Source organism: Bubalus kerabau, chromosome 15, assembly GCF_029407905.1.
Source record: "Bubalus kerabau isolate K-KA32 ecotype Philippines breed swamp buffalo chromosome 15, PCC_UOA_SB_1v2, whole genome shotgun sequence".
NCBI classification, from domain to species: Eukaryota; Metazoa; Chordata; class Mammalia; order Artiodactyla; family Bovidae; genus Bubalus; species Bubalus kerabau.
Window position 1 is genome coordinate 6,659,723 of NC_073638.1, and position 26,320 is coordinate 6,686,042.

At 37.8% G+C, this 26,320-nt stretch overlaps 1 protein-coding gene across 1 annotated transcript in view; it reads right to left on the reverse strand.

The window, feature by feature from the left end:
- Positions 1-783: 783 nt before the first annotated feature.
- The window catches only part of CFAP300 (cilia and flagella associated protein 300), a 29,385-nt gene continuing 3,848 nt past the window's right edge, over positions 784-26,320 (reverse strand). Inside the window, exons 3-7 of the mRNA XM_055547566.1 lie at positions 14,922-14,997; positions 12,067-12,233; positions 8,296-8,468; positions 2,512-2,578; positions 784-1,450 (exon numbers count right to left, since the gene is read on the reverse strand). Of these exons, the coding sequence (XP_055403541.1) occupies positions 1,322-1,450; positions 2,512-2,578; positions 8,296-8,468; positions 12,067-12,233; positions 14,922-14,997 (612 nt within the window). The 3' untranslated portion in view covers positions 784-1,321. The remainder of the gene's footprint in view (positions 1,451-2,511; positions 2,579-8,295; positions 8,469-12,066; positions 12,234-14,921; positions 14,998-26,320) is intronic.

A 26,320-nucleotide genomic window follows, 5' to 3' on the forward strand; every position in this document is an offset into this window, starting at 1 on the left:
GTCTATGGATATTAAGACCATACCTGGAAAATACTCTTTCAATAAACATTTAACATACCAAAGCATTGTGCCAAGTATTAGAAGTAAAACTGACTTTTTTTCCTGAACTGTATACCTAAATTGCCAGCTGCCTTCCAGGTACAACCACAGGTTCAAATCCAAGACTATTATCCTGATCCCTGCAACTCAGAAACACATATTCCAAATGGCTCTTCCAAGGTTTCAGCACTTCTTGCAGGCTCTCCATCATCATCTTTGGGGTACATGTCAATCATTAAAAAGATCAAAGTTATATATTCATTGTATGATGGTAATGAGGGGCTTCCCTAATAGCTCTAGTTGGTAAAGAATCAGCCTGCAATGCAGGACACCCTGGTTCAATTCCTGGGTCAGGAAGATCTGCTGGAGAAGAGCTAGGCTACCCACTCCGTTCTTCTTGGGTTTCCCTGGTGTCTCAGCTGGTAAAGAATCTGCCTGCAATGTGGGATACCTAGGTTCAATCCCTGAGTTGGGAAGATCCCCTGGAGAAGGGAAAGGGTATCCACTCCTGTATTCTGGCCTGGAGAAGTCCATGGACTTTATATAGTTCATGGGGTCACAAAGAGTTGGGCATGACTGAGCAACTTTCACTTTCAATGAGGGGACAGTACTAGACACCCTGTACTTTACTCATCTGCCAACTTAATAATACCATGAGGGCAACTCTCTTTGTTTATACAGCTCTTGAATTAGTGGTGGGGCAGCTCCAATTTTATTACATAATAAAAGAGTTTTCAATTATGCTCAGAACATTATTTTTTTTATTGAGAATTTAAGTGGGACAAATGAAACACAGGAATTGTTATGCTTTTCACAGTTCCAGAAACAAATCTTCATGCAATGAAGAAACATAATTAAATGAAACTTAAATTTTAAAAGCTAACGATTCACTTTAATGATTCATGGTTAGACATGTTTAGTTTTCCCCCACAATTTCAATCCAGAATTAATTGGCTTCTAAAATAAAATACATGGAATATTGAAGACTCACTTGAAACTTAATGCAACAAATATGAACAAGATTTTTAGTTCTTTGTGACTTTCTGTAAAAATTCCATAACTGTATTGGTGTAGATTACATTAGAGATAAAATTTGGTTCCTGTGTTGGTATTCTACAAAAATTTAAAGAAAGGCATCTTGGTATTTGTTTTCTTCTGCTCTGCACAGGTTCTTTACATTTTACTTGAATTAACTTGCAGGGTAAATGTTTATCTGTAAATCAGTGTTAAAATAAAAAATTGGTAAAGAAAAAACAGTAAGTATAGATAACCTGAAAAAATATTAAGACACTTCCCCCACGCCATAACAGTGATATAAAACATGAACATGACGCTTGATAGGATCCACAATGAAGTAAGAAAATGTCTGTTCATGACTCTTTGTTGAAGGGTAGCACACACCAACAGAGTCCTGAAAAAGATAAACTTATTTAATATACAGCTACATTTAAATAATAATCAATACATTTAGCTATTATGTATTTTCTATTAAAATATCATGAAACACATATCAAATCTTTGACAATCAGTTGGACAGCACAGTCTACTATGCCAACAATACATATATACTATACACACATGCGTACTTGACCTTAAGGAATTTATAATCCAGAGGAAACTCTATCTTTTAAAAAAGTGCTAATATAGAAAAAATAGTTTTGTATTTTTCTTCTATCTTTGCTTTTGTTAGAACATAGTCTGTACATACTATTTGGGCTGGGACTATGTTTCTTTTGTTTAACCCTGGACCCTAGCCCAGCACAGTAGCTGATGCACAGTAGGAATTTTAAAAATAATTATTCAGTGATTGAATAGTTACAAATTGCTTCATATGTATAATAATATTTTGTGCAATGCTAAAATTCAAGTATCAGATTCTGTGATATAAAAACATTTATGTCATTCTTACTTATTTGTCCTATAAATTATGGTTTGACAAGTTTAAGGAACTGTGTTCTACCTCATCTGAGCTACAGATTTAGCTCTAAAAGAAGTAACTATTATTAGGCATGGATAACAGAAAAGCTGGGGGGAAAAGTTCATCCCGTTCTCCAAATAAAGCATAGCTCATCAACTTTTAATTTAAGAGAAAACTATTAAGTTTATGTTAACTATGTTCTGTGCATACATGTATGAAGTAAAAAAGTAAAAGTGTTAAGCCATTCAGTCACGTCCAGCTCTTTGGAAGACCCCATGGACTGTAGCCCACCAAGCTCCTCTGCCCATGGAATTCTCCTGGCAAGAATACTGGAGTAGGTAGCCATTCCCTTCTCTAGGAGATGTTCCCAATCCAGGGACTGAACCTGGGTCTCCTGCATTGCAGGCTTATTCTTTACTGCCTTAGCCACCAAGGAAGTGTATACATGTATATGTTCTATTAACCATGTCTCTCCTAGTTGCTAACTCCAGTTACAACAATCCTTTTAATAACAAGTAATTAAATTGGCTGCAAATTTCCCCCTCAACACTTACATATGCTGTAACTTTAAAAATAGAAGAGGTAATTTGTATTTTCTTGGTTTGAGGATTCTTCCGAACACTAAAATAGGGGGGAAAAGGGAACATTTTAAAATTCAGCAAACACTAGCAAAATATATTTAAGATACTGATCCCTTTTAGTACTTGGGTGTCCTCGTTCACATATAACATGGCAATATAAAATATCTAATTAAGTAGTTTGAAAAGGACAGCATCTGTGGTTTCAGCAAGGTTGACCGAATTGAAATTGCAGAAAATGGAATTTTTCAGTTAGAGGGTTTGAGGTCAGTTTGAGACTCAGATGATAAAAGCAGTCTCAGGCCAGAGACAATTATTGACAAACAAGAATAGGTTAAAGTTAGACTCAATGGTAAACAGCTGAAAGGGGTAGATAAAAGCATACTAAAGACTTAAACAGCCTGAACATAAATGCCAGTTCTGTCACCAATTTGTTATCCTACTTTAAGCAAGATTAACCTTTTTGAACATCAGTTTCCTCATATGTGAACTCATGATATAGTTCCTTTTAGGATTATATGAAAATTAGGTGGCATAATATCTATGAAAACTATTTGTTAAATCATGTATTGCTAAATTAAAATCACTTTCTCTCCTAGCTCTCTTTCACTTATTCTCCCCACAAAAGATAATCGTTAGTAACATGTAGTATGGAAGCAAACTGAGGATTGGGGAAATAAATGACTTAAAATATATATAAATAAATACACATTAAATTTATAATGCTTTACAATCTGCAAAAAACCTTTTTATACCTTACTTCACATAAAGATCACACAACTCAGTGAGGTAGGCATCATTTTGCCAATTTAATAGACAATAGAACTAGAGAAGTTAAATGATATATTTAAGACATTCCAACTAAAAGTGACATTTCTGGAAATAGAATGTAGGTGATAAGGAGTCCAGTTTTCTTTCTCTACATTTCACCTGTTTATCCTATACTTATGCTATAAATTCATATGCATCAAAGGTATTGTTCATGTGTTATGTGTGTAGTTTAAATTTAAAGGAAGGGAACCCTCTTCACTTTGTCAGGTGAGATTACTGCTTTCCCTTCACTATGTATGTAAAAAAAATGGGGGAAAAGAGAGACGAGCAGGAAGAAGGGGGACTCTGGGGGACGGTATGCATGTACATGTGTGTTTGAGCTTGGGTACCTGTTGGAGGTGGCCCCACATAGATCATTTCAGGGTTTAGGGTTCAAGATTCTTAGGGAGTTATCATCTCAAAAACATTTCACTAAGATTTAAACCCAGGAATCATGCAATTATATTGATTTCTATCTATTTCTATAACATGAATTGAGGTCATCTTCTTTCATTTCTTTTTTTTTTTTCTTCTTTTTTCTTTCATTTCTAATGCCTAAGATACACTGCTTGAAAGTTGGAGACTACATTTAAAACTTCTTGCTTATCATAGGGAAGACTATAACCACTACATATAAAACATTTATATATACCTATATGAACACCCAGATTAAAATACAGAACCTATCTATAGTTATATCTAATTTTAAATCTTGATCTGGAGGTGGTTATTTGGGTATAAACATATATAAAAATTCACTGAGCTTATGTGTACTATGATTTGTTGAGATTACTGTATGCAAATTACTCCTTAATTTAGAAAAGTCTAAAAAAAAAAGAACCCTTGTAAATGTTTGTGCTTATCAGATGAACTCGGAGGGAAATTTAGTATTTGATACCACCTATATAATCACTTAACACCTACAAACACGTACCATAGATGTCTTACTTTTAAAAAGAAACTGCATTGGTACATTAATAAAAGTTGGTTCTTAATAGATATATTATTCCACTTTACTACCTCTGATCCTGTATTACTGTTACTTTAAAATATCTCTAAGACAATTTGTCTAATTTTTTATAAATCAAGCAAAGTACAGTATTATCTGTCCTATATCTCATAAGAAAAAAAGAAAAGGAAATGTAAAGTGATATTCATTTGTGCCCTGGGGTGTTCTACTAACAATTGCATTGTATCAGATTTTTAGCACTCACTAAGTCACTCTCCAAAAACTGGTTCCAAATCGGGAAAGGAGTACGTCAAGGTTGTATATTGTCACTCTGCTTATTTAACTTATATACAGAGTATATCATGAGAAACGCTGGGCTGGATGAATCATAAGCTGGGATCAAGACTGCCGGGGGAAATATCAATAACCTCAGATATGCAGATGACACCACCCTTATGGCAGAAAGTGAAGAAGAACTAAAGAGCCTCTTGATAAAAGTGAAAGAGGAGAGTGAAAAAGTTGGCTTAAAGCTCAATGGTGTGCTCACTCACCTAGAGCCAGACATTCTGGAATGTGAAGTCAAGTGGGCATTAGAAAGCATCACTACGAACAAAGCTAGTGGAGGTGATGGAATTTCAGTTGAGCTATTTCAAATCCTGAAAGATGATGCTGTGAAAGCACTGCACTCAATATGCCAGCAAATTTGGAAATCTCAGCAGTGGCCACAGGACTGGAAAAGGTCAGTTTTCATTCCAATCCCAAAGAATGCTCAAACTACCACACACGCTAGTAAAGTAATGCTCAAAATTCTCCAGGCCAGGCTTCAGCAATTTGTGAACTGTGAACTGCCAGCTGTTCAAGCTGGTTTTAGAAAAGGCAGAGGAACCAGAGATCAAATTGCCAACATCCGCTGGATCATGGAAAAAGCAAGCGAGTTCCAGAAAAACATCTATTTCTGCTTTCTTGACTATGCCAAAGCCTTTGACTGTGTGGATCACAATCAACGTGGGAAATTCTGAAAGAGATGGGAATACCAGACCACCTGACCTGCCTCTTGAGAAACCTATATGCAGGTCAGGAAGCAACAGTTAGAACTGGACATGGAACAACAGACTGGTTCCAAACAGGAAAAGGAGTAGTATGTCAAGGCTGTATATTGTCACCCTGCTTATTTAACTTATATGCAGAGTACATCATGAGAAATGCTGGACTGGAAGAAACACAAGCTGGAATCAAGATTGCTGGGAGAAATATCAATAACCTCAGATATGCAGATGACACCACCCTTATGACAGAAAGTGAAGAGGAACTAAAAAGCCTCTTGAGGAAAGTGAAAGAGGAGAGTGAAAAAGTTGGCTTAAAGCTCAACATTCAGAAAACTAAAATCATGGCATCTGGTCCCATCACTTAATGGCAAATAGAATAGATGGGGAAAGAGTGGAAACAGTGTCAGACTTTATTTTTTGGAGCTCCAAAATCACTGCAGATGGTTACTGCAGCCAGGAAATTAAAAGATGCTTACTCCTTGGAAGGAAAGTTATGACCAACCTAGATAGCATATTCAAAAGCAGAGACATTACTTTGCCAACAAAGGTTCGTCTAGTCAAGGCTATGGTTTTTCCAGTGGTCATGTACGGATGTGAGAGTTGGACTGTGAAGAAAGCTGAGCGCCGAAGAATTGATGCTTTTGAACTGTGGTGCTGGAGAAGACTCTTGAGAGTCCCTTGGACTGCAAGGAGATCCAACCAGTCCATTCTGAAAGAGATCAGTCCTGGGTGTTCATTGGAAGGACTGATGTTGAAGCTGAAACTCTAATATTCTGGTGACCTGATGTGAAGAACTGACTCATTTGTACAGACCCTGATGCTGGGAAAGATTGAAGGTGGAAGGAGAAGGGGACAACAGAGGATGAGATGGTTGGATGGCATCACCAACTGGATGGACGAGTTTGGGTACACTCCAGGAGTTGGTGAGTGACAGGGAAGCCTGGTGTGCTGCAGTCCACGGGGTTGCAAAGAGTCGGATCTGACTGAGCAACTGGACTGAACTGAAGTCACTCTCCAGGTACCATGGTTTTTAAGGATATTGGAACATAATTTCCACATAGTTCTTTTAAAAAATATGATTAGGTAATTCCCTCATGATCCAGTGGTTAAAACTTGGCACTTTCACTGCCAGGGCTCCTTGTTGGATCCTTGGCTGGGGAACTAAGCTCCTGCAACCCTCATAGCACAGCCAAAAAAAAAATTGGATGTTAACAGTATGATTATATTAATGGTTTAGAAATAAAATAATATGATTGATTTCTTATCAATATCATTTGTGCTAATTTCTAAGGATTTGTCCCATATTGATTCTAAATGTCATGGTGTACAGACCATTCTAGCTAACTCTGCTCCTTTTAAGAAACAATAATCCTATTGCTTAATAAGCATCAGAAGGCCATAATCTAAGCTGCTGCTGCTGCTGCTAAGTCGCTTCAGTCGTGTCCGACTCTATGAGACCCCATAGATGGCAGTCCACCAGGCTCCCCCGTCCCTGGGATTCTCTAGGCAAGAACACTGGAGTGGGTTGCCATTTCCTTCTCCAATGCATGAAAGTGAAAAGTGAAAGTGAAGTCGCTCAGTCGTGTCTGACTCTTAGCGACCCCATGGAGTGCAGCCCCCCAGGCTCCTCTGTCCATGGGATTTCCCAGGAAAGAGTACTGAGTGGAGTGCCATTGCCTTCTCCTAAACCAGTTCAAATCATAAATCTGGGGGAGATATATAGTTGGGGAACCTCTCCAAAAAATCTGACAAGAGTGTGTTTAATGTCTAAAATAGTAAAGACAGAGGCACTGTTAGTGCGTATAGAATTATTTCTAAGACATTTTTGAAATGTAATGAAACAATTGATCATTTACTCTGATAAAATGATTCTAAAGTATTGCCTATGTGATTTAAAGAAGCCATAATCCTTGAAAATAAGGCATTTCCCAAAACATTTAAAAGATGTCTATTATAGGATTTATATTAATAATTAATATAACTATGGATGAGGGATAAAATACCTTAAGAATGTTTTTATCTTGATGTAGGTATGTGCATGCTGCTTCTGAAACTGTTTCTGTAATTTCTAATAATCTTTATGAATTGACACAATAAGTGTTTCATAAAAATCAGAAACAGATTATAGAAATATTTTTGTTTTTAAAACTGTATCAGAAATAAACTCAGTAGAGTAACTGAGCCCTGCAGTTTGTTGTACAGCTGTATGACACGTGTAATGGTTATGAGAATCAAGATGTTGAGGATAGTAAAGTAATAAGAGTCTAATAGGAGGCTAGTTCTACTGTTTGCCTATTAAAGTAAAAATCTGCAACCAAACTCTGGGAACCTTTGCTTTTACTTTTTCCTATCCTGTTTGCCTATGAACATGATCCAATATCTTCATCATTGAAAAACCCAACCATAGAATGTTCACTCAAATTAAAATAAATCAAAGTTCTTATCCTCACATGATCTTCAAAAGGAAAAAAAGCCCTAGTCCAATACCAAAAACAAACCTAGGATTAATTTTGAAAAGATAAACACCTTGGTGAAAATTCTTCCCCCTTCCTTAGAACAAAGGTAATTTTTTTACTATTATTTATTAGTAATAGTCAAGCAAATTCAAACATCCTGAGGGATCTCATGTCTCCTTGAGATTTAAAAGGAGGCCTGGGGGGAAAAGGGAGACCTGGAAGACAGCAGTTGCCAGTAAGGGATAGAGTGAGTGACAGGCCTGGCTGAGGAAAGGTCAAGAGGCAGAAGACAGAACTGAGGACCAAAACAGGGTCAGGGAGATGAAATGTTCTAGTTTGGAAGTGAAGAAGGAGGCTCTGAGGAGAGAGCCAGAGAAGTGCTATTTTTGTTCACTTTGGTTATTAATAGATCCACAAATGGAGGCTGGGTAATCTCACCAGAGTTAAACAATTTCCTCTGCTCTTCAGAGATTTACATATTGTAACAGAGCAACATTACCTCACTAGATCCTTATAGATAAGCTTTGTTGTTTCCAGATATGGATTAATTACATCTTCATATTGACAAAGGGCTCCACCAAGGCAAAGATGCTTGAAAAGACAAAACAGGAACTCTTCTCTCTCTGGTTGGCTGAATACTTCATATTTTTGTGAGTCTTCCACTAGCAAAACCTATATAAGATGATAAAATTCATCTTAATGTAACATAATTCGAGGTTCTAATTTTTATGCTTTCAAAAGTTTCAATTTATATGTTTAAAAGTGATTTTAGACCTATTTTAAGAACCAATCCCGAGGCCATGGAGAAGGAGATCTGTAAGACCTATGCTTATTTCCCCTCCATTAGGTAATAACACTCAGTGAAAGGAATAAATCTAAACCTAAGCCTTCTCTTCTGTTGCTTTGTTCTAGTTTAATCTTGAGTAATTTCGCGCTACTGCAATTTTAGTCTTGAGTCACTGTGAATCTCATTTGGAAACAATGGGAGTATAAATAAATGGAGAAACTTCTCCATCATAGTTTTTGCTTTCACCAAGAAACTAAACAAAAATGTTCATTTTCTAAGCCCTCTCATGGTGTTTGGATTACTACTTTCCTTATGCCTGCAGTTACTCCATTTTGAACTATTCTGGTAGCTGGAGCCTCATAATCACCTCTCTTTTTTTCCTGCTCTCCTCTAATAATATCACCTTACACATCACCAACCTACATGGACTCTTGCTCTCTTGAGCCCTTGCTACCTCTTTCGGAAAACAGTTGGCTAGCTCTGATGTGGAGGATTTTCTTACACCTTTGTGCATTACCGACGTTGCTTAATTTGTTGACTGCGGTGGATATAAACAGGTGATGAATGTACACTATAAAATATATTCCTTTTTATTGAATTGCTTATACACCACTTACTTGAAAAAAAGAATGTGAACTAAGCTAACAATAAAATATATATACACTAAGATAAAAATAATAAGAAACAAAAGAATGTAACCAAGACATAAATTGGGAAGAGAAAATAAATACATAGAAGGAACTCTAGATGGAGAAAAGCTATAAAAATTGTGTGTAACATTTAATACTGCGATACAGGTAAAGGGAGGGACAAATGAGTCATATAACAATCACAGTCTAGCAGTAAGAAGCACATTTTTATTAGGAAAATTGATTAAACTTAACCATTTTATTTACCTTAATCTCAAATGAAAATCGCTCCAAGGTCATTACATAAAGAGGCATTTAAAAGTAATAAACTTTATGGTACTGTCTGTATATAATTTACTTATAATGACTTGATGAAAGCCAAAGTATATAGAGTAAAAGATAGGTGAGGGCTTCCCCGATGGCTCAGTGGTGAAGAATCCACCTGCCAATGCAGGAGACATGAGTTTGATCCCTGGTCTGGGACGGTCCCACATGCTGCAGAGCGACTAAGCCCGCGCGCCACATCTACTGAGCCTGTGTTCTAGAGCCCAGGAGCCACAACCACAACTAGCTGCTGCAAATACTGAGGCCCACACACCCTAGAACCCACGCTCCACCACAAGAGAAAGCCTACATACTGCACCCAGAGAGTAGCCCCTGCTTGCTGCAAGTAGAGAAAAGCCCACCCCGCAACGAAGATGCAGCACAGCTATTAAAAATAATAATATTAATAATAATAAAAAAAGATAGTTGAGAGGAAGTGGGCCACAGTTTATTATTCTGTGTGCTTCATGTAACACTTGCACATCTCCCCTCCATCTCTTCCTCCCTCTCAATAAGGAAATGATGTGATACTAAAACTCAGGTTTGCAGCTCCTTAAAGCTCTGGCCCTTAAAGAACAGTTCATACATTTCTAACCCAAGGACTCTCATATACTGAACTGATTAGGCTGTGCAATTAAAAGACTGCAATAGAAAAATTTTGTAGTGAATGTTAAAACAATAATGCTTTATGTCTGAGCTCCCTGTTCACATACAGATCTGTTCAGTTGTGTAGCCCTCCAAGAGTAGATATGCAATAGTTAATAAGTCCAACTTCTGAGCCCCAGTCAGGAAGGATACTATGATCAGTTCTTACCTGAGAGCTGGCCTACAGAATCTGTATTGCTACACAGTGGGAGGGACCTTTCCAGTTCAGGCTAAAGCTAGAAGCAATTTTGGCACCCCACTCCAGTACTCCTGCCTGGAAAATCTCATGGACGGAGGAGCCTGGTAGGCTGCAGTCCATGGGGTCGCTAAGAGTCGGACATGACTGAGCGACTTCACTTTTACTTTTCACTTTCATACACTGGAGGAGGAAATGGCAACCCACTCCAGTGTTCTTGCCTGGAGAATCCCAGGGACAGGGGAGCCTGGTGGGCTGCCATCTATGGGGTTGCGCAGAGTCGGACACGACTGAAGCGACTTAGCAGCAGCAGCATTTATATATATATTTTTAGCCAGAAAGCAACAAAGTTAAATAAAGCCTTCTCTGTTGCCACAGAATGGCAAAGAACACAAGAGCAAAACATAGAGGCAAGCAGCAAAAAACATGGAGCCCCAATACTTCCTGAATAGAGGCGCTATTCACCACAATAAATAAAACAGGCAGCAACAGGTGGTTTTGCAGAGTATTCTGTTGAAAACTAAACCCTTTTAAAAAGTCCATTGCTGAGGCTCTCTCTATAGAGGTGAGGGCATAGGAGTGAGAGTTCTTTTAGGTACTGTTCTAGTGAAGATCAATATATAGACTGGTGGGATGCCCTCTGGTCTCCTTCAGATAAGCTTTCTGTGTCCAGAATGGTATAGGAGTGGCTTCCCTAGTTCATTTTTATCTGGATTTGTAATATATTAGATTTGTACATCTCTCTTAATGTAGAATAATAATAATAATTAGTAGTAGTAGTAGTTAATATTATTGAAAGATTACTAAGCGCTGGGCATTGTACAAAGCATTTTAAATGCATTATCTAACAAAATTCTTACATTATTCTGATTTCATATAAGAAATTGAAGCTTAGAGAGGTTAAGTATGACCAGGATTAAGTGGCACAGCCTGAATTGGAACCTACATCTATTTGATAGCCCTAAATTTTTACCACCTTTAAATAATAATAATTCATTTCAACAGGATTTCATAAAATGCTTTCTCAACTCACTTTCTCAACAATTTTAGGAAGAGAGTAGAATGGGCATTTTAATTTCCATAGTGTATAGATAAGATCTTGAGGCTCAAGATACAGAATGACTTGCCTAAGGTTATTATTCTCTTGTAAATAAATCAGGAATTAGGTGAATAATCCATGTCTTCTGATGTCAAGTTTAGTACACCTCTCATTAAAACAAAAATTAGCTTGGTTAATCAAATAGCTTTTTGATCTCAGCAATGAGACTGACAGATTATTTCACTCCAGGGATGTTTTTAAATACTCATTTCATATGTTAAGGGAAAATTTGAAAGAAAAATAGTCATCAATTTAATAGGTCAGTGTTTCTTGAGCTCAGGGTTTACTGACATTATGGGCCAGATAACTTTGTTTTGGGGACTGTCCTGTGCATTGGTTAATGTTTAACATCATCCCTGGTCTCTACCCGTTAGATATCAGTAAAACCCCACTGAGAACTAATGAAATATACAAATGAACAAGTTGATAAGAAAAGTGCCATTCAATAAGACACCTATGTGCAATGATTATTACTGATCATTATTCATTGATAAGAGGTATTTTATGGGTTTTAGGCAGGCAGAAGTTTTTGACATTAAGCATTTCCTGAGATGAAATTCTATCGTGAAAATTTTAAATTCTGTACTTACTTTTCGTAACTCATCAGAAATAAGGAAGGGATCACAAAAAGAATCTAGACATTTAACAATATATCCATTGTCTCGTACAATAGCTTCATCATATAACCGATTAAAAAATGACATTGAAAGCTGTGTGCAAGGAACGTTTATAGCTTCAACTTTTTTCACTTCAGTTCCTGAATAAAGAGATATAAAATTAATATAGTATTCTCAATTACTTCCAAAACAAATATCACTATGCAGAGATTCTAAGAATTAATAAAAAATGACATATGTTTTGATATATTTAAAAGACACATTAGTTTAGGGGTTTTATTAAATTCTTATTTTGCAGGTTATTTTTATTAATTATTAAAAATTTATAACAAAATTTCACCATTTCAGGCCTAGATGAAGAATATGTAAATTAGAAAATATCAGTACTTGAAAATGAAATACATTTATTGAGTAGTAGGAGGTTCTTAGATCACTTTTAATGAATGATATCAGAACTACCTGTAAAAACATAGAAATTGCTTCATATGATTTTGGATTTGTATTATGTTTAATGCTTTATAATTCATAATACGAAAATTTCAATCAATGTAACAAGTGTGTTTCTAAAGTCATTGAGGGTGTTTTGAAAATATTTCTCTCCATTAAAAAATTTCCTCCTCTGATCTCACTGATATTGTTTATTACAAAAAAAGTTTTCTCCAAGCCAAGGTAAATTTTGAACCAGGTCCTACTCAAGTTATTACAAGTATGGAATTAGAGAAATTTGAAATCTATTGATCTAATCTGGTATTCTATTTTTCTCTTTCAGCTCTAGTTCTTCCCCCTTCCAAACCTGCACTCCCTCCCTGACATTTCCAGAATGTGTCTTTCAGGAATGTATTTTCTGTTAGTAGAGGTTCTATTAAGTGATAGAAAGATATAAAGATTAAGGTGAATACTTTTATTATTGCCTCAGTGAATCACTCAGTCAGTTTCTCTCTTTTGCGCACCTACATATGAACACGCACTCACTCAGATATAAAGGGATGGGGTTCTCCTTCTGCAAAGTTCTAGGAAGACTGCAGACAGACGTGGTATGTCCTCTCCCCAATACCTTTGCTGGATCTCTGATCTGAGAAGCAGTTTGAGCTTGAGAAGAGTAATATTGGTGATTATTTGCAATTTCTCTCTCTTGTCCACCCAGAGTCCTGGCTAGGCACTATTGCTCTCGTTCTGATCCTGAGCTGGGCTAGTGTGGAGGAAAGAAGACTGTCTGGAGCCAAGAACTTGTGTGTGAGTCATTCAGCTGTGTCTGACTCTTTGTGACCCCATGGACACAAGGCTTCTCCAGTGGCTCAGATGGTAAAAAACTGGGTTTGCCTCAGTTATTTCAAAAGCTATGCTGCTAAGAAAAGCTCCTTTTGTTTCAGAGGCAAAATTCTCTGGGGGATTAAAGTGAAAAGAAGATCCTGGAAAGTGATAAAGTAGGTCTGAGCAATATTGGAAAACCAAAGAACAAGAGCAGTATAAAACCAGACAATCTTTGAGCATGAGTCGGTGGCCAGAGGATGAGGGACTGATACTGGGCAACTTGCCACTTTAATAAACCTACCCTGGATCTGATGTGAGGAGTGGCAGGAGGGTATGGATGGTGAGAGAATGTAATTAAATTCAAACCACTTAGTCTGAGACACAGAAATAGCATTTGCTATGGACTGAATTGTGTCCCTCCAAAACTCATAATGTTAAAACCCTGTCCCCAAAAGTGATGGTAGTTTAAGATGGAGCCTTTGGAGAAAGTAATGAGGTCACGGTGGGTTAGGAGGACCTCAACATATGAAGTTTGAAGGGACACATTTCAGTCCATAGGCTTCTGCCCTTGTCCCCCTCCCAAATTTATTTTATCCTGACAACCTCAAAAGTCTCAATTCATTCCGGCATCAACTAAAAAGTTTAAAGTCCAAAGTGCCATCTAAATATCATCTAAATCAGATATGGGTTGAGACTCGAGGTATAATTTGTCCTGAGGCAAAATTCCGCTCCAGCTATGAACCTGTGAGAGGAGACGTTACAGGCTTCCAGAATACAATGGTGAGACAGGCATAGGACAGACATTTGTAGTCCAAAAGGGAGAAATAGGGAAGAAGAAAAAGGTGATGCTCCCAAGCCAGTCTAAAACTTGACAAGGCAAATTTCACTGGACCAGAGAGGATTACTCTTGAGGAAAAGCCTCAAGAGTAATCCTCTCTGGTCCAATGCTCTGCCTGCCAGACCTACTGGATGGGGGGTGGCCCCGTGTTTCTCCCTCTGAGGGAGTGTGTCATTGAAACTGAGGGGTGGCCCTGATGATTTCTGAATTGCCTTCTCAGTCCTTCTTCTCTTTGCTTGCAGCTATGGGCTGCCCCAAATAAGATTTCACCCAAGCACCCTCGTGTTAGTGGACTCTTACCTGACCCTCTTCCCTTGGGTGGAATTGACCACTCCCCTCCTTTTGCTCCCATTGCTATGGGATATACCAGAGATATATTACTGCATATATCTTCAAACATATCAATGAGTTCCTTGAGTACAGGTTTTCTCTTATTCTAATTTCTCTTATTTCTCATTCCCTGCATCTGTCAGAGTTCATGGATGGTGCACAATAAATACTTTCCAAATGAATGTAAAGAGAGAAAAATTGCTCTTATGTGCTAAGCCAGGATATGTATAGTGGACCCTTTGGGGGAAGATGTATGGCAGGCCTGGCACAGACGATTATTTTGACCTTGATGTTATCAAACGTGAGTCACTATTCATAATTTGTATTTTAATAATGAAAATTCCTGAAGTGAAATTTTGTTATAATAGTAAAACAGTAATATGAAGAGATGAAAATAAATTTTGTTTACCTAATGTAAGCCACTCTCCAGAATATTCTGAAAGTAATTTCAAATTGGGAATAACATTTGGATCTTTGAAAAAGGCCTAAAATACAAATTTGAGGGGAACAAAGTTAGTTACATTATTATCAACAATAATAAGAATTAACTTTTAATAACTATAGTAGAATCTTATTTAAGTTGGGGAAGGGAAATCTTTAATTGGTAAAATATCTAAGTAATTAATGTGTCATAAAGAAATGAAGTTTTGTTACCTTCACTTTAGAACAGTATTAACAATAATGTCCAAGTAGCTACTTTTGGAACTTAATAAATAGAAAGTTATGATTTATAGTGAAAAATAGGAAGTTAAATAATGTTTGGAAATTTTGTTTTCTTTTAACCTCGTTCTCTCAATTAACTGACTTAGTAATCATTACTCCCACTCTCCCTACCTCCCAAATCTAAAAAGTAAAGCGAAAGTGAAAGTTGCTTAGTCATGTCCAACTCTTTGTGACCCATAGACTGTAGCCTGCCAGGCTCCACTGTAGCCTGCCAGGCTCCTCTGTAGCCTGCCAGGCTCATCTGTCCATGGAATTCTCCCGACAAGAATACTGGAGTGGGTAGCCATTGGCTTCCCTGGTGGCTCAGACAATAAAAAATCTGCCTGCAATGCAGGAGACTAGGGTTTGATCTTGGTGTCAGGAGAAAGGAATGGCTACCTACTCCAGTATTCTTGCCTGGAGAATTCCATGGACAGAGGAGCCTGGCAAGCTACACAGTTCACGTGGTCACAAAGAGTTGGACTTGACTGAGAGACTAACTAAATCTAAACCTAATTGTCAATTTAATTCTATCCAAGGGGCACACAGAAAAGTGACAGATTTTGCTTTTTAAAAATGAAAACTTTCTGTATAGCAAAAGAAGGAAAAGTAGCCATGAGTTTTATTTTTAGGCACTTAGCAGCTGACTCTGGGCAAAAAGATCTGAAGAGAAACTTGTTACAAGTATCTCAGGCAGTCCACATAATTTTCAGGAGATACAGAGAATCAGGCTAAGGAACTGGGAATAATACAGAATCATATGTAGAGCAGCCCTGATGAGGAAACAGTCTCCCTTGCTACAGCCTCGCCAAGCACTAAAAAATGCTATCATGATCCCTTCCTCACCAAGGCCACTGCTGTGCCAGGACTGCCCTGCCTGAAAGCTGGATGCCTCGGCCACCAACCCTTAGGGTTCTGTGTACAGAATCTTTCCTGAAGTTGCTCACTTTTTTTTGGTAGTAAATTTATTTATTTTAATTGGAGGCTAATTACTTTACAATATTGTAGCGGTTTTGCCATACATTAACATGAATCCACCACGGGTGTACATGTGTTCCCCATCCTGAACCCCCCTCCCACCTCCCTCAGTTGCTCACTTTTGAAAAACTGGTTTTGTACTGATGAGTCATTAGTAACACTAGATCCTAGGTTTGCACTTGGAGTGCAAAAAGAGGCAAGTATTACAAAATGAAATAAACCATCAACAAAATGAAAAGGCAACCCATTGAAAGGGAGAAGATATTTGCAAGTCATACACCTGATAAGGGGTTAATCCAAACTATATAAGGAACTCAGTTCAAATAATTAAAACTCATAACTCAATAACAAAAAAACTAAAAATATGATTTAAAAAATGGGCCGAAAGTCTGAATAGACATTTTTCCAAACAAGACATGAAAAGATGCCCAAACTAATGATCAGGGAAATGCAAATCAACCCACAATGAGGTATCACTTCACATCTATTGGAAGTGCTATCAACAGTAAGACAAGAAATAACTAGCATTAGCAAAGATGTGAAGAAAAGGGAATCCTCACGCACTGCTGGTGGGGATGTGAATTGATGCAGCCATTATGGAGAATAGTATGGAGTTTCCTCAAAACACAAGAAGTAGAATTAACATATTACCCAGCAACTCCACCTCTGAGTATTTATTCAAAGAATATGAAAGCTCTAATTCAAAAAGCTATATGCACCCTATGTTCACTGGAGCATTATTTACCAAGAATCAAGATATGGAAACAACCTAAATAACTTACATGTCCATATATGGATGGATGGATAAAGCAGCCATGTTTATATATATATATATATATATATATATATATATATATATATATATGATGGAATATCAGTCATAAAAAGATTGAAATCTTGCCATTTGTGATTACGTGGAAGGACCTTGAAGCTATTACACTAAATTAGTGTAATAAGTCAGACAGAGAAAGACAAATACTCTATGGTTTCACTTATATGTGGAATCTAAAAAACAGAATAAATGAACAAACCAAACCAAGAAAGTGAGCTTCCCAGATGGCTCATTGGTAAAGAATCAGCCTGCAATGCAGGAGACATAGGAGACAGGGGTTCGATCCCTAGGTCAGGAAAATACCCTAGAGGAGGAAATGGCAACCCACTCCAGTATTCTTGCCTAGAATATCCATGGACAGAGGAGCCTGGTGGGTTACAGACCAAAGGGGCACAAAGAGTCTGACATGAGTCACTGACTGAGTGAGTGAATACAAACCAAACCAACAGATACAGAGAACACATTGGTTGTTGCCACAGAGAAGGGCTGCGAGGTAGATGAAATGGGTGAAGGAGGTGAACAGGTACAAATTTCCCATTATAAGATAAGTTAGTTATAGGGTATGCAATGAATAGCACAGTGACTATAATTAATGTATTGCATATTTGAAAGTTCTAAGTGAATAAATCTTAAAAGTTCTCATCACAAGAAAAAAGAAATGTAACTCTGCATGGTGACAAAAGATAATTAGCCTTACTATGGTGACCATTTTGCAGTATGTGAATTGCAGTATATTATACACCTGAAACTAGTATCGTATGTCAGTTAGGCACAATCACTCACTCAGTTGTGTCTGACTTTTTGTGACCCCATGGACTGTAGCCCTCCAGGCTCCTCTGTTCATGGACTTTTCCAGCAAAGAATACTGGAGCATGTTGCTAGTTCCTTCTCCAGGGGATCTTCCTGACCCATGGATCGAATGCATGTCTCTTGAATCTCCTGCCTTGAGAGGCAGATTCTTTACCACTAAGCCACCTGGGAAGCCCATGACAATTATACCTAAAAAAAAAAAAAAAAAAAAAAAAAAAAAGCAAATGTTTTGGATTCTGCTTTGGACTTCCTAAAAAATGAAGGGTGAAAATCACTCCAAATCACATGTATGTTCAAAAAATATTGGGCAGTCAGAAAACATAATGATGCCCAGGATGAGCAATAAAAGAAAAACAACAGATTGGTAAGAAATATTTGCAACAAATATGATTTTTAAAGAGAGGGAGACTGATATCCCTACTGGCTTAAAAAAGCCCAACATTTATGATAAGAAAAACTGACAACCTGATTTAAACACAGCCAAAAGATAACAAAAAGCCATGTAAAAAAATACAAATAGCCAACAAACTTATGAAAAGATGCTCAACTTTAAGAGCAGTGAGAAAAATAAAAACAAAAGCCAGAAGATATCATTTTTACCTACTATATTGGCAAGATTTAAAAAGACTAGTAACTTTTGGTAGGAGTACCAGAAAATATGCACTCTTACATACTGCTGGTAGAAGTGTGAATCTTTTACATGTTTCAATGCCATTCTCCCAAATCTTCCCACCCTCTCCCTCTCCCACAGTGTCCATAAGACTGTTCTATACATCAGTGTCTCTTTTGCTGTCTCGTACACAGGGTTAATATCATATATGAAACGAGTTGCCAGTCCAGGTTCGATGCACGATACTGGATGCTTGGGGCTAGTGCACTGGGACGACCCAGAGGGATGGTATGGGGAGGGAGGAGGGAGGAGGGTTCAGGGTGGGGAACACATGTATACCTGTGGCGGATTCATTTTGATATTTGGCAAAACTAATACAATTATGTAAAGTTTAAAAATAAAATAAAATTAAAAAAAAAAAAAGAAGTGTGAATCTTTATAACTTTATATCCAAGGAGAATTGGATATTATCTTTAACATTAAAAACATGTAACTTATGACCCAACAAATTCAACTTTTGGGTATGTTATACAAAAATTAAACCATCAGTAGGTAAAATTTATGTACACGGAATTTTTTAATAGTATTATCTGTAGTGTTAATACCTGAAAATTTCAATGCCCATCAGTAGATTGATTGAATAAAATGGCTGAACAATAATAAAATAAAACGGCTGAATACAGCTACACCAGATGGCATGCAGTTATTGAAAAGAAAGTAACAGAATAGAATGTAAGCTCCAGAAGCTTGTTTTTCTTATTCACTGTTACATTGCCAGGACCTGGCATATAGCAGTTACTCAATTTACTGTTTTGACTTTGGAAGAAAGCTGTTAAGTATTTTGAGTAAAAAGAGTAGTTTAAGAGTAATATATATGAAAAAACCAAAAATCTTTACACAAACATAAAGAAAAGTATGGAAGAATATATACCAAACCGTTGCCAATAGTCACCTAAGAAGTGATAGTTGTAGGCTTGTGGGAAGAGACGGGTTGAGAGGGTTGGATTTGATTGGGGTATTAGATTGCTGACTCTGTGAATTGTTCTTTGCTGTTCAGATTATTTCAATAAACATTTCTCTTATTGCGACACTTTCTTTAAGCTAGTGCTCTATTTTCTTAAGTAGTTTCTTGAAAGAGGAGTCTATCTTGTTTCACTTCTCTGTCTTCCAGTTATTCTTCTATATCTGGCTCCTGCTCCTAACACTCAACTGAAAGTATCCTAATTCCCAAAATCAAATGGACATAGTCCCACCCTCACAGAATCAACAGACTGAAAGGAGAGATGTTAAGATATTAATGCAGCATGAATGTTATGAAAAAATACAGGGTGCTAATATTGAAGTATATAGTAAGCAGACAGACTCTAACAGCTGTGGGATGAAAGCTTAATGCAGAAAGAACATTTAGGTTCCGATCTAAAAGCTGAGTAGGAGTCAGCTGGAAAAAAGGTCTACTGGTAAATGCTTAATAACTGAAACCCCTTCCTCCCCACAAAGCCCTGATTTGTAGCATTTGATGATTTCCAGGGTGGATTTCAAATTGCCAACAGTTTAACAGCCAGCAAAGATTCCTGAACATTTAGCAGTTGAGCTGTCCTGAGCTGGTTCCAGCATGACACTGGAAAGACTATCTTTTTAAGGTGGAGAAAATGGCGAGTTTAAAATCTTTAAGGTGAGAATGGAGGGGACATCCCATTGAAGAAAAAGAATGAGGTTCATGGGACTTCTCTGGCAGTCCAGTCATTAGCCGAGCAGTGCTGCCAAAAAAAAAAAAAAAAGTAACAAGGTTCAGTGTGACCAGAGTCGATGGGCCAATGGGTCTGATGAAGTTGGGGAGTTAAACTGAACTTTGGAGGTCAAAAGTCAAAAATTTTTATCTTAATCTCACACTGCTCTCGATTGATCAGTATTTTGAGCTAAGGGCAGTTGGAAGACAATGAAGAGATTTAAACAAAGGAAAGATGTGATTCGAGTCATATTTTTAAAAGTTCATTCCTTCTGTGGTATGGAGAATGAAGTGAGGGGCTGTAAAGAGACTGGTTAAGAGAGACGGGACGGTACTGCTGTAATCCAGGAAGGTCTGATGTTCACATGTCAAAATGATAGCAAGTGGGGAGGGAGAGAAGTGGATGGAGTCCATGAATATTTAGAAGAAAGGGACAAGATGACTCCCCAAATTTTTGCATGAAAAATCAGGCAGAATGAATGTCATTTAATGAGAGGCAACAGTGGAGAGGACCAGGTATGTGGGTGAAGATTAGTACAACATTCAGCAAGTACTCATGAATAATGTCTACATTATGCCAAGCAAGACAAAGTCCCTGGTCCCATGGTGTTTACATTCAAATGGTGGAAATTAAAGACAAACAACTTACAGGTATCATATATGTCTAACTACAAAAATATCTTACTCAGAAAAAAGGAAGTTACCTTATAACTTTAAAAAGTCAAATAAGGAGTATTTGTGCAACTGTTTTAATTCATATAACACACATTTTAAAAAGACATGTAAGCTGGAATCAATCCCAATTAATACTGGTTTTGAATGCTTTTTAGAAGTCTTCTGAAAGAATCACAAAAGGGGAAATTTAATTCAGATTTAGTAATTATACCTGGGGGGAATCCACTTACATTTTAAATGTCACTATGAATGGAAGTAGGTTAAGTGGCCTGCGGTGAATTGGCCTGGAGCCAATGGAAGTAAGTCTTCACAAAAGGTCCAGTGATAACAAAGATACTGATATAAATGCAGGAGGAGAAGGGGAACAACAGAGGACAAGATGGTTGCATGGTATCACCAACTCGATGAACATGAGTTTGAGCAAGCTCCAGGAGTTGGTGATGGACAGGGAAGCCTGGCATGCTGCAGTCCATGGGGTCACAGAGTTGGACACGACTGAGCAGCTGAACAACAACAATTACAAAAGGCCCCTCAAATAAAGCAATAGTTGTTATGGAAATTATAATTATACATCTGAAGAATGAATTTTCTTAAAAAACACAAGAACAGCCTGACTTAATAGGTACAAATGTTATTTTGGGTTTGTTATAGAATTTCCAGTGAGGCATTAGAAGGGATTCTCTGAATCTCGGATAGCTTTAAGAAAGCTGACATGTTTTGGAATTTTTTATTCCCAACTAGGAGTGATAACAAAGATACTGATATAAACAGTATGAACATGTATGAAAAGGCAATGAACCATGAACAGTATGAAAGGCAAAAAGATAGGCTACTGAAAGATAAACTCCCCAGGTTGGTAGGTATCCAATATGCTACTGGAGAAGAGTAAAGAAATAACTCTAAAAAGAATGAAAGGATGGAGCCAAAGCAAAAATAACACCCAGTTGTGGATATGACTGGTGATAGAAGTAAAGTTTGATGCTGTAAAGAGCAATACTGCATAGGAACCTGCAAGGTTAGATCCATGAATCAAGGCAAATGGGAAGTGGTTAAACAGGAGATGGCAAGAGAGAACATTGACATTTTAGGAATTAGTGAACTAAAATGAACTGGAATGGGCAAATTTAACTCAGATGACCATTATATCTACTACTGTGGGCAAGAATCCCTTAGAAGAAATGGAGTAGCCACCATAGTCAACAAGAGTCAGAAATGCAGTACTTGGATGCAATCTCAAAAACGACAGAATGACCTCTGTTTGTTTCCCAGGCAAACCAAGTCTATGCCTCAACCAGTAATGCTGAAGAAGCTGAAGTTGAACAGTTCTATGAAGACCTACAAGACCTTCTAACACCTACAAGACCTACAAGACCTAACTAACACCCAAAGATGTCCTTTTCATTTAGGGGACTGGATTGCAAAAGTAGGATGTCAAGAGAAACGTGGAGTAACAGGCAAATTTGGCCTTGGAGTGAAGAATGAAGCAGGGCAAAGGCTAATAGAGTTTTGCCAAAAGAACGTACTGGTCATAGCAAACACCTTCTTCCATCAACACAAGAGAAGACTCTACACATGGACATCACCAGATGGTCAATACCTAAATCAGATTGATTATATTCTTTGCAGCCAAACATGGAGAAGCTCTATACAGTCAGCAAAAACAAGACTGGGAGTTGACTGTGGCTCAGATCATGAACTCCTTATTGCCAAATTCAGACTTAAATTGAAAAAAGTAGGGAAAACCGCTAGACCATTCAGGTATGACCTAAATCAAATCCCTTATGATCATACAGTGGAAGTGACAAATAGATTCAAGGGATTAGATCTGATAGACAGAGTGCCTGAAGAACTATGATGGAGGTTTGTGACACTGTACAGGAGGAAGGGATCAAGACCATCCCCAAGAAAAAGAAATGCAAAAAGGCAAAATGGTTGTCTGAGGAAGCCTTACTCTTCTGTGAAAAGAAGAAAAGTGAAAGGCAAAGGAGAAAAGGAAAGATATACCCTTTGGATGTAGAGTTCCAAAGAATAGCAAGGAGAGATAAGAAAGGCTTCCTCAGTGATCAATGTAAAGAAATAGAGGAAAACAATAAAATGGGAAAGACTAGAGTTCTCTTCAAGAAAATTAGACATCAAGGGAACATTTCATGCAAAGGTGGGCTCAATAAAGGACAGAAATGATATGGACCTACCAGAAGCAGACGATATTAAGAAGAGGTGGCAAGAATACACAGAAGAACTATACAAAAAAGGTCTTCATGACCCAGATAATCACGAAAGTATGATCACTCACCTAGAGCCAGACATCCTGGAATGCAAAGTCAAGTGGGCTTTAGGAAGCATTGCTACAAACAAAGCTAGTGGAGGTGACTGAATTCCAGTTGAGCTATTTCAAATCCTAAAAGATGATGCTGTGCAAGTGCTGCACTCAGTATGCCAGCATATTTGGAAAACTCAGCAGTGGCCACAGGACCTGAAAAGGTCAGTTTTCATTCCAATCCCAAACAAGGCAATGCCAAAGAATGCTCAAACTACTGCACAATTTCACTCATCTCACACAGTAGGAAAGTAATGCTCAAAATTCTCCAAGCCAGGCTTTAACAGTACGTGAACCGTGAACTTCCAGATGTTCAAGCTGGATTTAGAAAAGGCAGAGGAACCAGAGAGCAAATTGCCAACATCCGCTAGATCATGGAAAAAGCAAGAGAGTTCCAGAAAAACATCTGCTTCATTCACTACACCAATGCCTTTGACTGTGTGGATCACAACAAACTGTGGAAAATTCTTCAAGAGATGAGAATACCAGACCACCTGACCTGCCTCTTGAGAAATCTGTATGCAGGTCAGGAAGCAACAGTTAGAACTGGACATGGAACAACAGACTGGTTTCAAATCAGGAAAGGAGTACGTCAAGGCTGTATATTGTCACCCTGCTTATTTAACTTATATGCAGAGTACATCATGAGAGAACTAAGATCATGGCATCTGGTCCCATCACTTCATGGCAAATAGATGGGGAAACAGTGACAGACTTTATTTTTTTAGGCTCCAAAATCACTGCAGATGGTGACTACAGCCATGCAATTAAAAGACGCTTGGTTCTTGGAAGAAAAGTTATGACCAACCTAGACAGCATATTAAAAAGCAAAGACATTACTTTGCCAACAAAGGTCCGTTTAGTCAAAGCTATGGTTTTTCCAGTAGTCATGTATGGATGTAAGAGTTGGACTAAAAATGTGAGAGTAGAAACATATTTCTAAATTAACATTTGATATAACAATGGTTTAAATGTATGTTTGTTAGATGACACACATTTGAAATATAAGTAGATGTCTGACTCAGTCATGTATCTGGCAGACTGCTGATTTCTGATCCAATATCATATCTCTCCTTCCTTAAGGAATCTCAATTTTATTTGAAACAGCAATGTGCTCAGCTAAACGTCTACAATTCCTAGCAATCTCTGTGGCAAGTGATCCTGAGATATATGCAGAGTCTGGTCATGAGATATAAGCAGAAGCTATGTGCAGACCTTCAGGAAGCTCTGTAAACTGAGGAGCTCCCCTGCAGTAAATTTGGAGGGTTCCTGTCATCTCTAATCCATGGTGAGAATGCCAGTATTATATTCTAAGCACAGAGCTCTCTTGAGACTCAGTGAGATCTTATATTCAACTATCTAGGATACTGCCACTTGGATACACCTCAAATTTAGGGTGCCTGAAACTGAAATCATTTTCGTTATTTATTCTTTTCCATTTTCTATACATTTAAATCTTCCACTCTAGTCAACCAAATAAAAAACTCGGTCATCCTCCATTTCATCCTTTGCCTGTCAGTTATCTTATCATTCCTTGAGTACTACCTGTCTCATAAACATCTCTTCAGGCAATCTCAGTGCTTCTGTCTTAATTCAGGGCACCACCATATACGGTCTGGAAGATAAGTTTCCAATTTAGTCTGTTTCCAGACTCAGTTCTAACAATCCACCCCCTATACTTCTGCCAGGTGATCTCATTACTTTAAATTTTACTGTTTTGCTGAAAACCTTTCAGCAGCTCTTCAGCTACATAAAGACCAAACTCCTTTGCATGGCACAGGAAGTCTTAAAAAGTATCGTCCCACCCACCTGTTTAACAATACCCCTCTCTGCCTACCTGACAAATTCCTATTCATCTTTCAGGCCAGAGTTCAAGTGCCCTGTCTTTTGGAAGGGCACTTTTTTAACCTCTTTTAAGGTTAACTTTTTAACCTTTTTAACCCTTGGGTTAAAAACCTTTTTAAACCATCCTTTAACCACCTCAGTCAAAAATGACCACTTTCTCTTTTGTGCCACCGCAGTACCTTGTGCATTTTATATTATACAGCTTCTCATTCTACAATGCACTTTTTGGTCTGTTTCCCTCTTTAACTGTGTCCTGCTCATCTGTACAGACTAAGGAACTAAAGAAATATTTGCTGGATGAATATTTCCTTCTTTCCATCCACTTACTACCTTACAAACTTTTGAAACCTAATTTGTTTCTAAATTTTAAGGGAAAATTCAAAATCTGGAATCCTACTTTAAGCAGCACTCTTTGCTCAGTTATGGGTTTTGTAGTCAAAATGACATGGAAGTTGGAGCCAAAAGGTCTAGGTTTTGCTATTTGCTGGGCAAGCTTGCACAAATTATTTAGCCATTCTGAGCTTCAGTTTCCTCATCTGTAAGCTGCTGCTGCTAAGTCACTTCAGTCGTGTCCGACTCTGTGCGACCCCATAGACGGCAGCCCACCAGCCTCCCCCTTCCCTGGGATTCTCCAGGCAAGAACACTGGAGTGGGCTGCCATCTCCTTCTCCAATGCATGAAAGTGAAAAGTGAGACTGAAGTGGCTCAGTCGTGTCTGACTCTTAGCGATCCCGTGGACTGCAGCCCACCAGGCTCCTCTGTCCATGGGATTTTCCAGGTAAGAGTACTGGAGTGGGGTGCCATTGCCTAAAGTGGGGGCCAAAACACCAAATCTACCAGATTGTTGTAAAGATTAGTGATAAATGGATAAAAAGTTCTGAAAGCTAAATCTGGCACATAGGAGTCATTACTGCTTTGGGAAAACATTTTGCAAAGTAGTATATAAATGTTAGTAACAATAACAGCACTTATTATGAGCCAGGCATTTTGCTAAATATTTTTATATTTCATTCAATCTTCGTAATAATCTCAATATATATTCAGCATTATTTTCATTTTCAGAAAGTACTTGTGTTAAGCACTGTGACAATTTTATAGGAAAGCGAAGGTTGAAGAACCTTAAATAACTTGCCCAATGTCATACAGCCAGTAAGCAGCAGAGTTGGACAGACAGCTATCTAGAGGTCAAATGAAGGGAGGATCCGGCTTCTGTAGTGTCTTAAGCATGTACAATTTTAGGGGTTCTAAGAATATACAAGGTCTTTCCTTGGGGCTCAGCTAGCAAAGACTCTGCCTGCAATGCGGGAGACCTA